Raw genomic sequence first — 14,221 nt, 5'->3', positions numbered from 1 at the left:
ATTATTTATTTATTTCATCTCTTACCATTTTTCATAAATACTCAAACATACAATTTTTTCGAAATAAATTACAAAATGTTATCATGATAAAATCTACTATCATTTGTGTTGCAAAATTACTAATTATGTCATGTGACATATATTTGTCATTTTGCATGTTTTTATTCCATCAGCAAGTATTTATAATATAAACCAAAAAACATTTAATTGATTATGTAATTAATTAATACTTGAATTCTTTCCTTTTTCATCTCTTTCATTTGTCTTTGTGTTTCAGCTCCTCAGTAGAAGAAGCTTGTTAAAATGTCAGATCACACTCATTTTATATCTCTTTATGCTGATGATATTTTGCTTTTTATTTCAGAATTAGAACATATTTCTGAGGGTTTTGTGAATTTGTTTAAAATATTATGTATATGCTTTTAATACATCTGAAAAAATAAAAATATTAGTCTCTTTGCACTGACACACTTCAGTAACATAAGATGATCGGAGGACTTTTCATTAAAATTAATCAATAAATAATTATTACAGACAAATCTGAAGTGACTCCAGCAAAGCATTTTCTACAACTATTATGATTTTACTGTAAACTATGAAAACAAATTATTGACTTTCTACCACCATGACTGTGTAGCATTAATCACATAGTATCTAGAGTGTTGTTTGAGTGTAAATACTTTCCTAATATACAGTATATGAATCAATACATTATGTGATCTTACATTTTCCTTCTGAAGTCTTCATAGAGCAGTTGAAACATTTATAACTCAGTTTTTATCAGGATTTATCATCATTACTGTCACCATTAAGAGAAAATAATTAAGACACTTTTATAATAATAAAGATGAAAACAAGTGATTTGATGAACAGATCTTTATTGTCTGGAAATACTGAAATTATATTGAAACATTACAACAAGCAAGTAAATATTGTTACTGAAACATGTGAAATAAAAGAGAGAGATAGTTGCAGAGATCAGAGTGAGAGCAGTAGCAGAGTAAAAGCAGTAGCAGTGAGTCAGGTCAGGACTGGGAACACTGGTCTCTCCTCAGTGTCTCTGAGACTGGAGTCTGGGAGCCCTGGGTGGCCTCACAGGTCACAGAGACCACCTTCCTCCACTGGTCTGCAGGGAGCCTCAGGGTGCTGCTCCAGCTGTAGCGGCCGTCCTTCTGCAGCACCCCGGGGCTCCTGCTCTGCTCCAAGCTGCTGCTGCTCCTGCCGTCCACCTTCCAGGCCAGACTCCAGTCTGAGGGGAAGCCATCATTGGCCAGACACATGAGCGTGGCCTTCCCCTGCTGCAGCTCCTCACTGGAGGGGGGCAGCACTGTCAGGGTGGGACGGACATCACCTAGGAGACACCAATCACATTAGAGGACAGGGACCACACAGCTGTCAATCGAACACCAGACACTTGGACACCTTTACTGTGTGAGAGTGGATTTTCCCCTTTAAGGAGTTTCTGTCAGATGTTTTTTCTGCTCCACCAGTCACTCACTCACACATTGTTTCACTTCCCTTTAAGAAACCTCTCATGCAGATCAGCACAGAAAGAGTCCTCATATGACTCTTTACTGCATTTTATTTTACACTATTTACTGAAAATAAAGATATGAAGTTTGTAAATATATCTTAGACATCCTTGATTTAATTTTAGAATTTATACCAACAACTTTACTGACAAAACTATCAAACGAGCAACAGTTAATCAGATTCAGTGTTAAAGGACATTATGAGCAAAAACTAACAGACAGCCGTAATATACACAACACGTTGAGACATATTAAAGAAACAAATATCGTTAAGAACAAAGAAATATTTCAAACTGAGGTTAAAAGACAATTTCTGTCATTTTAAATGATGAGAGATGTGCAGCATTTTTTTTATCATCACCCACACTGTTCAGAATAAATTTAACTCAACATTCACTCAAATTGGAGATTTAAAGATTAAAATTTAAAAACATGTTTAAAGTAGGATTGTTGTTCTTTAATTTTTCTGCTGTTCACATTTAACAAACTAACTGGAACATGTAAAGAAAAGTTCAGTAAAGCTGTTTTGAGTTCAACTTCAAGGTTAAAGAGGAGAAATGAACAATAAAATTGAGACTTTAAAGTGTTTTAGATCAGCTCAGTGGAAACTTATATCGACTACAAATGTTCAGACACAGAAATGATAAACTTAACTGATGATTTGATATTTAATATTTGAGCAGAAACTTACTTCCAACATCCAGTCTGGTTCCTCCACCAAAAGTCAACCACAGTGATACAAACTGACTGAGTTGTCGTACAAAAACCTCTCACTGTAGAGAGACACGGCTCTCTGACTTTGTCACATTAAACTAAAACTACAAGTCCTCAAATTTCAGCCTGAATCTAAAACATTACATGATTTCTACTGTGGACCAAACACTTAGAATATATTGATTCATAATTTAAATTTCAAACACAAAACTCTTATTTTTGTTGCTGGTGGACAACTATTGGTCAAAAAGTAGAAATTAAGATATAAAATCAGAAATTTCAATTTCTAGAGAAAACATATGTGCAAAAACTAAATATCACTCAGGATTTAATAAAATACTTTAAAAGTTTAACTTACTTCCAACATCCAGTCTCGTTCCTCCACCGAACGTGTACCACAGTGATACAAACTGACTGAGTCGTCGTACAAAAACCTCTCACTGTAGAGAGACACGGCTCTCTGACTTTGAACACAACAAACTCAACAAAAACAGCCTCAGTCTGTGAAACACAGCTGGATGATATGAAAATATATAACAGTAGGCCAATAATTTATATTTTTATTCTAAAATTAATAAATGTGTTTCATGTTTACTGTATTTTAAATTATGTCTTGAATTAAAACTGAGTGTTGTAGATGTAAAATGAATCAAAACAGACATTTCTGATGACATTCTTTTCACAGAACATAAATGAAACACAGAAAATGATCAGTGACACATAGTTAATCAATAATCTGGTAAATTGATTGATCCATTGATTAAACAGCATCATCAGAGTAATCCAAGTCCCTGTTGGAGTCAGTCAGAGCATTTCCATAGAGAGCCACTTTGCATCAGCAGCACCATGCTCCAGTGCTCTGGGAGAGTTTATAGTCCTGAGAGTTGAACACTGGATGACTGACAGCTGTCCTTCATCACAACAGAAGCCACAGAAATCCTCCTCATCAAAAACATGACTTTGATCTCCGTCCTCATCTGGACTCTCCTCTGCTGCTGCTTCACAGGTAAAGTCCAGAGAATCAAACTCCTCTCCTCTATGAACATCCATCTCTCTGAAATGAAGCCGACAAAAACATCAAAACCATCAAAACCATGACGCTGCTTTATGTTTTTTGTCTCTGTATCCTCAGAGTCCAGAGGCCAGGTCACAGTGACTCAGCCTGCAGCAGTGAGATCTGCTCTGGGAGGATCCACAACCATCAGCTGTAGGACCAGTCAGGATGTTTTTTATAGTAGCCCATACCACTATTTAGCCTGGTACCAACAGAAAGATGGAGAAGCTCCTAAACTTCTCATTTACTTGGCTACCACTCGAGCATCAGGGATTCCAGATCGTTTTTCAGGCAGTGGATCAAACTCTGACTTCACTCTGACCATCAGTGGAGTTCAGGCTGAAGATTCAGGAGTTTATTACTGTCAGAGTTATCACTATATCAACAGTCAGAATGTGTTCACACAGTGAAAAAGCGTCGTACAAAAACCTCCCTCAGTCAGACTGAACAGAAACTGAACTGACTGCTGCAGCTGGAAGCTACTGCAGAGACTGATACAGTTCACTGAACACACACACACACACACACACACACACACACACACACACACACACACACACACACACAGATGATTTATGATGTTCATAGTGTCTCTATCAGTTTTCCTCCTGAAGGTCAAACAGTCCACCTCCCACCTCAACAACCTCTTACTGAGTCAAACAAATATTTAATCATTCAAGATTCATCTTGACTCCAAAATGTAAAATCTATCAAACAGAGACATTCTGTTCTTTCATGCTGCCCCATCATCACCTCAGCTGTTAAATCCTCTTCATCACATTATGTTATGACACATCTCACACTCATCATCTCTCTATGTATAAAAAAGTTGTATGAACTTCATAACTGACAAGATAGAATAATCATCTCATGATGTTCACTCATAAAAGTCAACTGTAAAAGCTTCCAAACTACCTCACGTCTTCTCTCATTTCAATCTAGTAAACTAAAGTACATAGTAAACTTGGCAGAATTTGCTCCAGATACTCTTCATCTGATAAAATTAAATGAAGTGTAAACTGCCCCGAGCTAGATTCTTTCATTCCCCTTGAAGATTTTTAAACTTCAACTATTTACAGTATGTGCAACGTAAAAATCTGATGTATCAGCTACAAATTAATTACAGTGTATTCAACCCAATACAAAAATCACTAAAAGAAAATAATGTGATTATAGTTCATTCATTTAAATACAATGTAGACATTTGAACAGTGAATTTTCCCAGCAGTGCATGTGAAGTCAGATCATATAATGACTACCTGCTAGGGTTGGGCCCAAATACAAATACGTTATTCAGTAAAGCACAAATATTGTTTTTCTTGTGTTTTTTTACGAATATTTGTTCCATACAAATATTTTAAACAGTATTTGTTTTTGAGAAGAAAAAAAAACATGTCAAATACCAGCGTGCAGGTCGGTTACATCACTATCTCAGTGTCTCTCCTCTGCTCCGTTGTTACGTCTATCAGCAGGTCTCAACGAGGGGAGTCACATCCACCTGCTACATGACGCACATTTCCTAATTTGGACATCGCTCCTGGAGTTGGGGGTGTTCCTCAGAGATAAAGCTGAACAACTGACACACGCAAAGTGCTTTCAAGGGACTCTCCGTAACCTGTTGTTCCCCTTCTCCTTTCAAAAAAGTTAGGTTGTAAAAAATAGGCAATAAATGAAAAGTGGAAAGCAAGAACCGTCTTTGAAGTACTCTCCTATACGTTACACGCTGTGCTGTCGGGAAGAAAATAAAAATACTGGGTGTATAAATAGGTAGAGGTCTGTCTGCAATGAGGTGATGAGTAAAGTTTTAGCTCAGTAGTCAGTGCAGTCGTCTATGATCTAGGAGACTGCAGTTCGAGACCTGGTGTGGGGACCTCCATCGTAAGGTAGTTTATTCATGAACACTTATTGTAACACTTTAATATTCTAAAATTAAAAGAGTAATAAAAACAAAAACAGGATTTTTAAGCCTCTTTCAACTTTTATTAGATTACAAATACAAATAATTTTGCTGCCTCAACAAATATAGATACAAATACAAATACTGGACTCTCTGCACATCCCTACTACCTGCACTGATACCTTCAGAAATCTGGAGGAGATCCTAAACTCCTGATTTATGGAGCTACAAGCCTTACATCTGGAGCTTCAGATCATTTTAGTGGGAGTGGGATTGATGTTAAATGCAGTTATCTGCTTAAAAATATTTCAATCATGAGAGACTTCAATTTTTTAAGTGACAATGATTTTATTGAACATACATAATGTGAAAAGTCTTTGGTGATTAGACCCCATTGTGATGTCATTTATAAAGGGGAAGTTAAGGCGTGAGTAGAATAGGATATCCCCTCGATGGAGTCTAGACACTGATGATGGTGATGAATATGGGAATATTGGGATCTGGATGATGAGAAGAGGAGCTGCTTCTGGTGATCTTGTGTGCTGACGTGATGAAGTGGAGGTGAACAGGGTGGAGGAAGGTCACAACTATTCACACTGAAATGTCAGCTGACAACGACAGAGAGAAGATCAGATTTAAAGTTTGGCAGCTAAGACATGATAGTCTGATAGAAATACTGGCAGAATCTGATTTGTTAACTAAGAGTAACGTCCATGAACAACTGATATGAGAGCAGGAGAAGCAGTGGGAGAGAGAGAGAGAGAGGAATGAGAATGAATGAATGAGTAGTAGATAGTCTTCCTGCTTGAACTTATGCTAAGCTCCATTCTTTAAAGGTAAAATATCTGTACAATGTGCAATTTAACTGTATATTATATATAATTTTTAGTGTAATGAGTGACAGTTTTCTTTGCTCCTTTTTATTGCCTGTATTGTATTTGATGCTGTAAAAATGTTTTTGTGCTTCCTTCATGGCCAGATTTATTTTTGTTGGATTTTGATCTGATTAAGTAAGAAAAACTATTTCACATAAAAGATCATTTGCTGTTAGGATTTGATTGTTGAGGATGACAAATGACAACATCTTTAGTTTTTTAATCTACATGAGGATGATGTAAATGTTGAGTTCTCCCAGCAGTGAGGAGGAAACAGCATGATATGTTGAGGACAGCTACAGTTCACTGACTCTGTGTGTTTGCATATCTGTCCTGCCTCTCTGCTCCCAGCCGTTAAGAGGCCAGTGTTGATCAGTGGCTGTCCAGACCTTTCAGAGCCACTGACACGCCGGCAGCACAATGATGATGTCACTGACTCTACTGCTGGCCACCCTGGGGCTCCTTGTTCAGGGTGAGACTCTCTTGTGAAAACTTTGCTTCAGGATGCAACCAGGTTCACCACAATGATGTTCTGCTGTGATGGAGAAACACTGAAACAAGCAGCATTTACCTTCTTCCATCTATTCTCCATGTTAAAGAAATGATACTCTTCTGTTTTCATGTTGATCATCTTTCTCCAAGCTGGATTTGTCTCAATAACCCTTCTCCTCTTTTTCATGTTTTCCAGGTTCATCAGGACAAATCACTGTGACTCAGTCTCCTGGATCTCAGTCTGTTGTTCCAGGACAGACTGTCTCCATCAGATGTAAAACCAGTTCAAGTGTTAGTAGCTACCTCAGCTGGTACCTTCAGAAACCTGGAGAAGCTCCTAAACTCCTGATTTATTATGCTACAAGCCTTCAGCCTGGAGTTTCAGATCGTTTCAGTGGAAGTGGATCTGGGACTGACTACACTCTGACCATCAGTGGAGTTCAGGCTGAAGATTCAGGAGTTTATTACTGTCAGGGTTATAAATATATCAACAGTCAGGCTGTGTTCACACAGTGAAAAAGCGTCGTACAAAAACCTCCCTCAGTCAGACTGAACAGAAACTGAACTGACTGCTGCAGCTGGAAGCTACTGCAGAGACTGATACAGTTCACTGAACACACACACACACACACACACACACACACACACACACACACACACACACACACACACACACATATTAAATAGATTAAATAATTTGCACATTGCAGTTTTTAAGATAAATGAAAATATGTCAGAACACTTTAAGGAAAACAGTTTATGGACAATGATTGCCTCGGGGGAAATCAATTAAGTTTTCCATCACAGCTTCTCTCCATCAATTCTTACCATATTATGATTTGATCCAATGTTTTAAAATGATAATCAACCCATTTACCGACCAATGAGGAGAGAGATTGGCCAGGGACTTTTGGTTAGAAATTCCTTGGTCATGACCTTTGACCTCGGCCTCATACTGGATCACATCTATCTCAATTATATCCTGTTAACAGAAAATATGAAAACACAAATCAGCATCAGAAACTTTCATAATCACAGCTCCCACCACCAAAAAATATAAATCACACTAAATATTATCTTACAGTAAGAAACCAATCACAGTAAGAGGATCAGAGATATGAAAACATTTTTCATTTTTACATCGTTGAAATAAATTTTAATTCAACTTCATAATAGTTAAATATTAAGTGGAAATTTTAATTTTTGTTAACATTTTAAAAGTAGAAGTATTGTTCTTTAATCTTTTTTCTTCTCAAGCTGTTCACATTTCAGTTTGACAATAATGTGTAAAGTCCAGTTTATTGAAGCTGGTCTGAGTTACATCATGATTAAAACAGAAGAGAATATAAGTGATATAAATCAACACAGATGATATTTGTATCTACTACAAACATTTAAACACATTAAAGCTTTAAATGTCAACATTATGTGTAATATTTGAGTACAAACTTACTTCCAACATCCAGTCTGGTTCCTCCACCGAACGTGTACCACAGTGATACAAACTGACTGAGTCGTCGTACAAAAACCTCTCACTGTAGAGAGACATGGCTCACTCAAAAAAACAAGTCTCTGATAGTAAAATTACAAGTAACATCACCTGAGTGACAGATATTTCCAGAATGTGTACATTTATTTCATGTTTTAAAGATAAATTGATCTTAATTTCTTTAGAAATACATATAAATAAACATGAGACATTCTGAAAGAAAATATGAGTAAAAGCTGAAACCATAAAAAATACATTCTGTACAATATTCTAATAAACTGATTGATCCATTGATGAAACAGCATCATCAGAGTAATCCAAGTCCCTGTTGGAGTCAGTCAGAGCATTTCCATAGAGAGCCACTTTGCATCAGCAGCACCATGCTCCAGTGCTCTGGGAGAGTTTATAGTCCTGAGAGTTGAACACTGGATGACTGACAGCTGTCCTTCATCACAACAGAAGCCACAGAAACCCTCCTCATCAAAAACATGACTTTGATCTCCATCCTCATCTGGACTCTCCTCTGCTTCACTCAGGGTGAGGAAAATCATTTTTCTGTCATGTGAAAATCATTTGGAGTTTCGCTGAGTTTCACCATCTCATGTCCAGTGTTTCTTCTCTCTCCTCAGGGTCTGTTGGACAAAATGTTGTCTTGACTCAACCAGCAGCCAAAACACTGCAGCTTGGTCAAACTGTCTCTATTGACTGTAAGGCTAATAGACAAGTTACTCACTACACTGGTTCACAATACTGGCTGTCCTGGTACCATCAGAAAACTGGAGAAATTCCTAAACTTCTGATCCACCGAACATCAGACAGAGTTACAGGAATCTCCTCCAGATTCAGTGGAAGTGGAGCAGGGAATGGAGTTGACTTCACTCTGACCATCAGTGGAGTTCAGGCTGAAGATTCAGGAGTTTATTACTGTCAGAGTCATCACTCTATCGACAGTCAGGCTGTGCTCACACAGTGAAAAAGCGTCGTACAAAAACCTCCCTCAGTCAGACTGAACAGAAACTGAACTGACTGCTGCAGCTGGAAGCTACTGCAGAGACTGATACAGTTCACTGAACACACACACACACACACACACACACACACACACACACTCAATTCAATTCTATTTTATTTATATTGCGCCAAATCATAAGAAAAGTTATCTCAAGGCATTTCTCACATATAGCAGGTCTAGACTGTACTCTTTATTTTTCCTCCATGAGCAGCACTTGGTGACAGCAGAAAGGAAAAACTCCCGTTTAACATGAGGAAACCTCAAGCAGAACCAAGCAGCCATCTGCCTTGACTGGTTGGGTTGACAGAGAAAGAAAGATGGAGGGAGAGAGACACAGAGAAGCATAATAACAACAATAACAACAATAATACAATAACAACAATAATAATAATAGAGATATGACTAGTAATAATAATAGCAATAACCACAGGACCATGTCCATGGACCATCCCTGCACCATCCTGAAAGTTTCCTCAAATAAAGTGAACAAATCCAGTGAAGAAGCCCAATCAGACCATTAAAACCACAACAACATCCAGCAGAGTGAGCTCCACTGATGTCGACCCACAAAACAAACTCACAATACATGAAACATGGATGTCCACAGATTCCACTGAAATCTCAGAACAATGAAGCTTCAACAAATACTTTCAGTAATAGAAACACCAAACATGATGTATTCTTTGTCACAATCCATTCAGTAAATGTCACTGAACAAACTGCATTATATGACACCAAACACTCCACGACTACAGTGTGAGCCCACAAACAACTGACTGTAAACAGACAAATAGTTTATTTTATTAAAAGCTTGTGTAGTTTGATATAAAATGTAAAGATGTTTTAAAAAGGCCTTTAAAATACTTAATTTTACTGCAACACCAACATATTGATATTGCATCAGCTAGTCCAGAATGTGTGAAGGCATGAATCAAAAGTTGCATCTCAATTCCCTTAATTGATCCCTTAATTGATCGCTTAATTGATTGCTCCTCACTCCTCGCTAGACCCAGAAATCCTTCCGGTCTTTAGTTTTGAAGGTTGTCTCAAGGTGTTTATTTCTGCTATGAGGAGCGAGGAGCGAGGAAGGATCTCTGAAGAGCCATGAGCATCATTTATCAGCTGACACGCCTCCTTATTGGATATCAGACATTGATTGGACGCTGCAGCTGATCGGACTGATCTGATACATCACAACATCACTGACTGGAGACAGATTACAGATTAAACTCAAGTGTATCACTTCCAAGTTTTATATTTTATTTGTTTTCTGATTCACCATCTAGTTAAACATCTGTGTTAATTGTCAGTCTGTTCAACAAAAGAACCATAAACAACTTTCTTAATTTATTTTTCTTTTCATGATCTGTTATTTCCCCCATTAACTTTTATAATACATAAATTAAAGTCAGAGAGAGTCTGTCTATCAGCAAGAAACACATTTTAAACACTTTTTTATTTTACATCATTTATCGTCATTTCCATTCAGTCACATGTGAGGCTGAAAGTCTCTGAGCATCGGGTGATATGAGTTATATAATTTCCTTTTTACTTGAAACATTTAGTCTAATAAATAATTTACAGTGTTCAAAGGTCATCCTAATTATGTTAGGATCATAAAATAATGAATTGCAACCAGAATATAAACAAATACAGACTCAAATAATGAATAAAGAATAGAAATGCATTCAGTTGAAATGGTTCCTGTGTCTCTGAGCAGGACACAGTATAAATACTGAATGCAGGTTTTTATTCATGTGCAGGTGTTTGTTAAACAGGTAACAGGCTGCAGAGAGAAAACAGCTGCTGGCAGTGATAACTGTGAACCTTTATTAGTGTTAACACAGTGCACATGTGTGTAGACACAAACTCCATCAGAAGTCTCTACAGCTGTTAAAACCGACTGACAGCTGATCAGCTGCCACCGTCGTCCAAAACCAACGTTGCTTCATGTGACGCTTCAGCGGAAAGGACGTCTCATTTCTCTAAAACCATATTTTCATGCTTCCTCTCTCCTCACATCTTTTCCTTGCATCTTTAGTGGGAAGAATTAGGATACAAAGAAAAGATGCAAGTGAGGGAAACGTGGATGCAATTTAAGGAAATTGGGATTCACCCAAAGACTCAGACAGACTCAGAGACAAAAATCCACCGCTAAGACTTTTTGTGTTTTCAGCTCTAAATCATAACAATTGGTTGGAAAGTTTTACCTTCATGTTTCTTGTATTTTACCTCAAATGAGACATCAGAGGAGGGATGAGTGCTGAGATAAATATGTAACTTTCACAAAGAGGAAATAGCATTTAATTCCATTTTAAAGAACCAGAATGAAACTCTGAAAGTATTAAAATTCAGATTAAATGAAATGTTTTAAATAACACAGAGCAATGAGAGTCTACATACAGTTACTTGTGAGTGCACATATTCCATGTGATATACTGTCAGATATTGTAAACATGCCTTTCAAGGTCTGAAAACTTGTTAAATCCCACATTTTTTCAATTTTTTGAAGGCCATAAAGTTGTGTATATACTGTGTGTTAAACTATTATATCAGGTGCTTTAACATCAAGAGGAAGCCCTCTGAATTATTCTCCCAATAATGTTTTATTGAGTGCACCTGTGAAATTTTGACATTATGTCTTTGACCTTCTGAACAAATGTGAGCTTGTAAAACTGTTGTAGCGTTAGACATAAAAAACATAATATCATCAGCAAACCGTCACATAAAATGAATGTGATTGTTGGTTGTGACCTGACTCAGCATTTGACCTAGAAGGTCTGTATATAAACTCCACCTGATTCAACACATGTGTGAGTCCCAAAACAAGCCATCAATTACATCAGCATGTCTACATCTAATTATTTACAGTATGTACAATGTAAAAATCTGAGGTATCGGCTACAAATTACAGTGAGTTCTCCCAGCAGTGAGGAGGAAACAGCATGATATGTTGAGGACAGCTACAGTTCACTGACTCTGTGTGTTTGCATATCTGTCCTGCCTCTCTGCTCCCAGCCGTTAAGAGGCCAGTGTTGATCAGTGGCTGTCCAGACCTTTCAGAGCCACTGACACGCCGGCAGCACAATGATGATGTCACTGACTCTACTGCTGGCCACCCTGGGGCTCCTTGTTCAGGGTGAGACTCTCTTGTGAAAACTTTGCTTCAGGATGCAAGCAGGTTCACCACAATGATGTTCTGCTGTGATGGAGAAACACTGAAACAAGCAGCATTTACCTTCTTCCATCTATTCTCCATGTTAAAGAAATGATACTCTTCTGTTTTCATGTTGATCATCTTTCTCCAAGCTGGATTTGTCTCAATAACCCTTCTCCTCTTTTTCATGTTTTCCAGGTTCATCAGGAGAAATCACTGTGACTCAGTCTCCTGGATCTCAGTCTGTTGTTCCAGGACAGACTGTCTCCATCAGATGTAAAACCAGTTCATATGTTAGTAGCTACCTCAGCTGGTACCTTCAGAAACCTGGAGAAGCTCCTAAACTCCTGATTTATAGAGCTACAAACCTTCAGCCTGGAGTTTCAGATCGTTTTAGTGGAAGTGGATCTGGGACTGACTTCACTCTGACCATCAGTGGAGTTCAGGCTGAAGATTCAGGAGTTTATTACTGTCAGCATAGTAACGGCTTCCCGTTCACACAGTGATACAACGTCGTACAAAAACCTCGCTCAGCTGAAGAGGAACTGATCTGACTCAACAGCTGCACTCAAACAAAAACAACAGAGGTTTTAATAATGTAATTTGAACATTTTAACACTAAATATTCTGTATTTAACAACAAAGAAGAGATTTATTTTAAATACTTTCATTAATACATCAAACATCAAATCTAACCTCTGTTGAAGGATGATTTCAATTCTTTCATAAGTTTAATCTACTGACTACAACACATGAACACTAAAACTATTATTGATTTATTTGATCTCTTACTATTTTTCATAGATACTCAAACATACAAGTTTTTAGACATAAATTACAAAATGTTATCATGATAAAAAATTTTTTCTCTTTCATTTGTCTTTGTGTTTCAGCTCTTCAGCAGAAGCAGTTTGTAAAAATGTCCAGGGTTAAAATGTCACATCACACTAATTTTATATCTCTTTATGCTGATGATATTTTGCTTTTTATTCCAGAATTAGAACATATTTCTGAGGGTTTTGTGAATTTGTTTAAAAGATTATGTATATGCTTTTAATACATCTAAAAAAATAAAAATATTAGACTCTTTGCACTGACACACTTCAGTAACACAAGATGATTGGATGATTTTTTATTAAAATTACTCAATTACTAATTATTACAGACAAATCTGAAGGGACTCCAGCAAAGCATTTTCTACAATTATTATGACTTTACTGTAAACTGTGACAACAAATTATGATATCTTATGATATAAGAGATCAGAATGAGAGCAGTAGCAGAGTAAAAGCAGTAGCAGTGAGTCAGGTCAGGACTGGGAGCACTGGTCTCTCCTCAGTGTCTCTGAGACTGGAGTCTGGGAGCCCTGGGTGGCCTCACAGGTCACAGAGCCCACCTTCCTCCACTGGTCTGCAGGGAGCCTCAGGGTGCTGCTCCAGCTGTAGCGGCCGTCCTTCTGCAGCACCCCGGGGCTCCTGCTCTGCTCCAAGCTGCTGCTGCTGCCGTCCACCTTCCAGGCCAGACTCCAGTCTGAGGGGTAGCCCTTGTTGGCCAGACACACGAGCGTGGCCTTCCCCTGCTGCAGCTCCTCGCTGGAGGGGGGCAGCACCGTCAGGGTGGGGGTGACTCGACCCACTGGAGGAGGAGACAGAGAGACAACATGAAGAAAGTTCATGCAAAGAGAAAATAAACTCCACCCTGTTGGTTGCAGCAGAGGAGGCTGCTGGTTCTGTTGGTCTTCCTCAGACTGGATAAAACTGGTCTTCAGTGTTTCACTTCCCTCTCTGAGCTCAGTAACCATGGCAACAGACAGGCATCACTGATGAATCATGGCAACAGACAGGTTTCAGTACTAAAGATAAAAGGTTCCAAGCAAACAACTCTTCAATACTTTAATTTACTCAAAAACTTAAACATCAATGTTAAAGAAGTAAATATTTTGCATTACAGAAAGGCAGAAATACTTTTATTTGAGCATCCATATTTTTAAGTTGAAGCC

The 14,221-nt window shown here is 37.9% G+C and overlaps 2 gene segments (V, D, J or C); one reads left to right on the top strand and one right to left on the bottom strand.

Moving 5' to 3' along the window:
• Window positions 1-1,025: 1,025 nt before the first annotated feature.
• LOC121913208 overlaps window positions 1,026-14,221 on the bottom strand; it is an 899,212-nt gene continuing 886,016 nt past the window's right edge. The window contains 2 exon segments of the V gene segment in view: window positions 1,026-1,351; window positions 2,605-2,642. Of these exon segments, the coding sequence occupies window positions 1,026-1,351; window positions 2,605-2,642 (364 nt within the window).
• LOC121913243 lies at window positions 12,153-12,728 on the top strand. The segment is given in 2 exon segments: window positions 12,153-12,204; window positions 12,421-12,728. Coding segments are annotated over 2 exon segments (360 nt in total).

Source organism: Thunnus maccoyii, chromosome 15 (genome assembly GCF_910596095.1).
Source record: "Thunnus maccoyii chromosome 15, fThuMac1.1, whole genome shotgun sequence".
Taxonomy (NCBI): Eukaryota; Metazoa; Chordata; class Actinopteri; order Scombriformes; family Scombridae; genus Thunnus; species Thunnus maccoyii.
The sequence above is the reverse complement of the archived record's forward strand: the minus strand, read 5'-3'. Positions and strand labels throughout refer to the sequence as shown.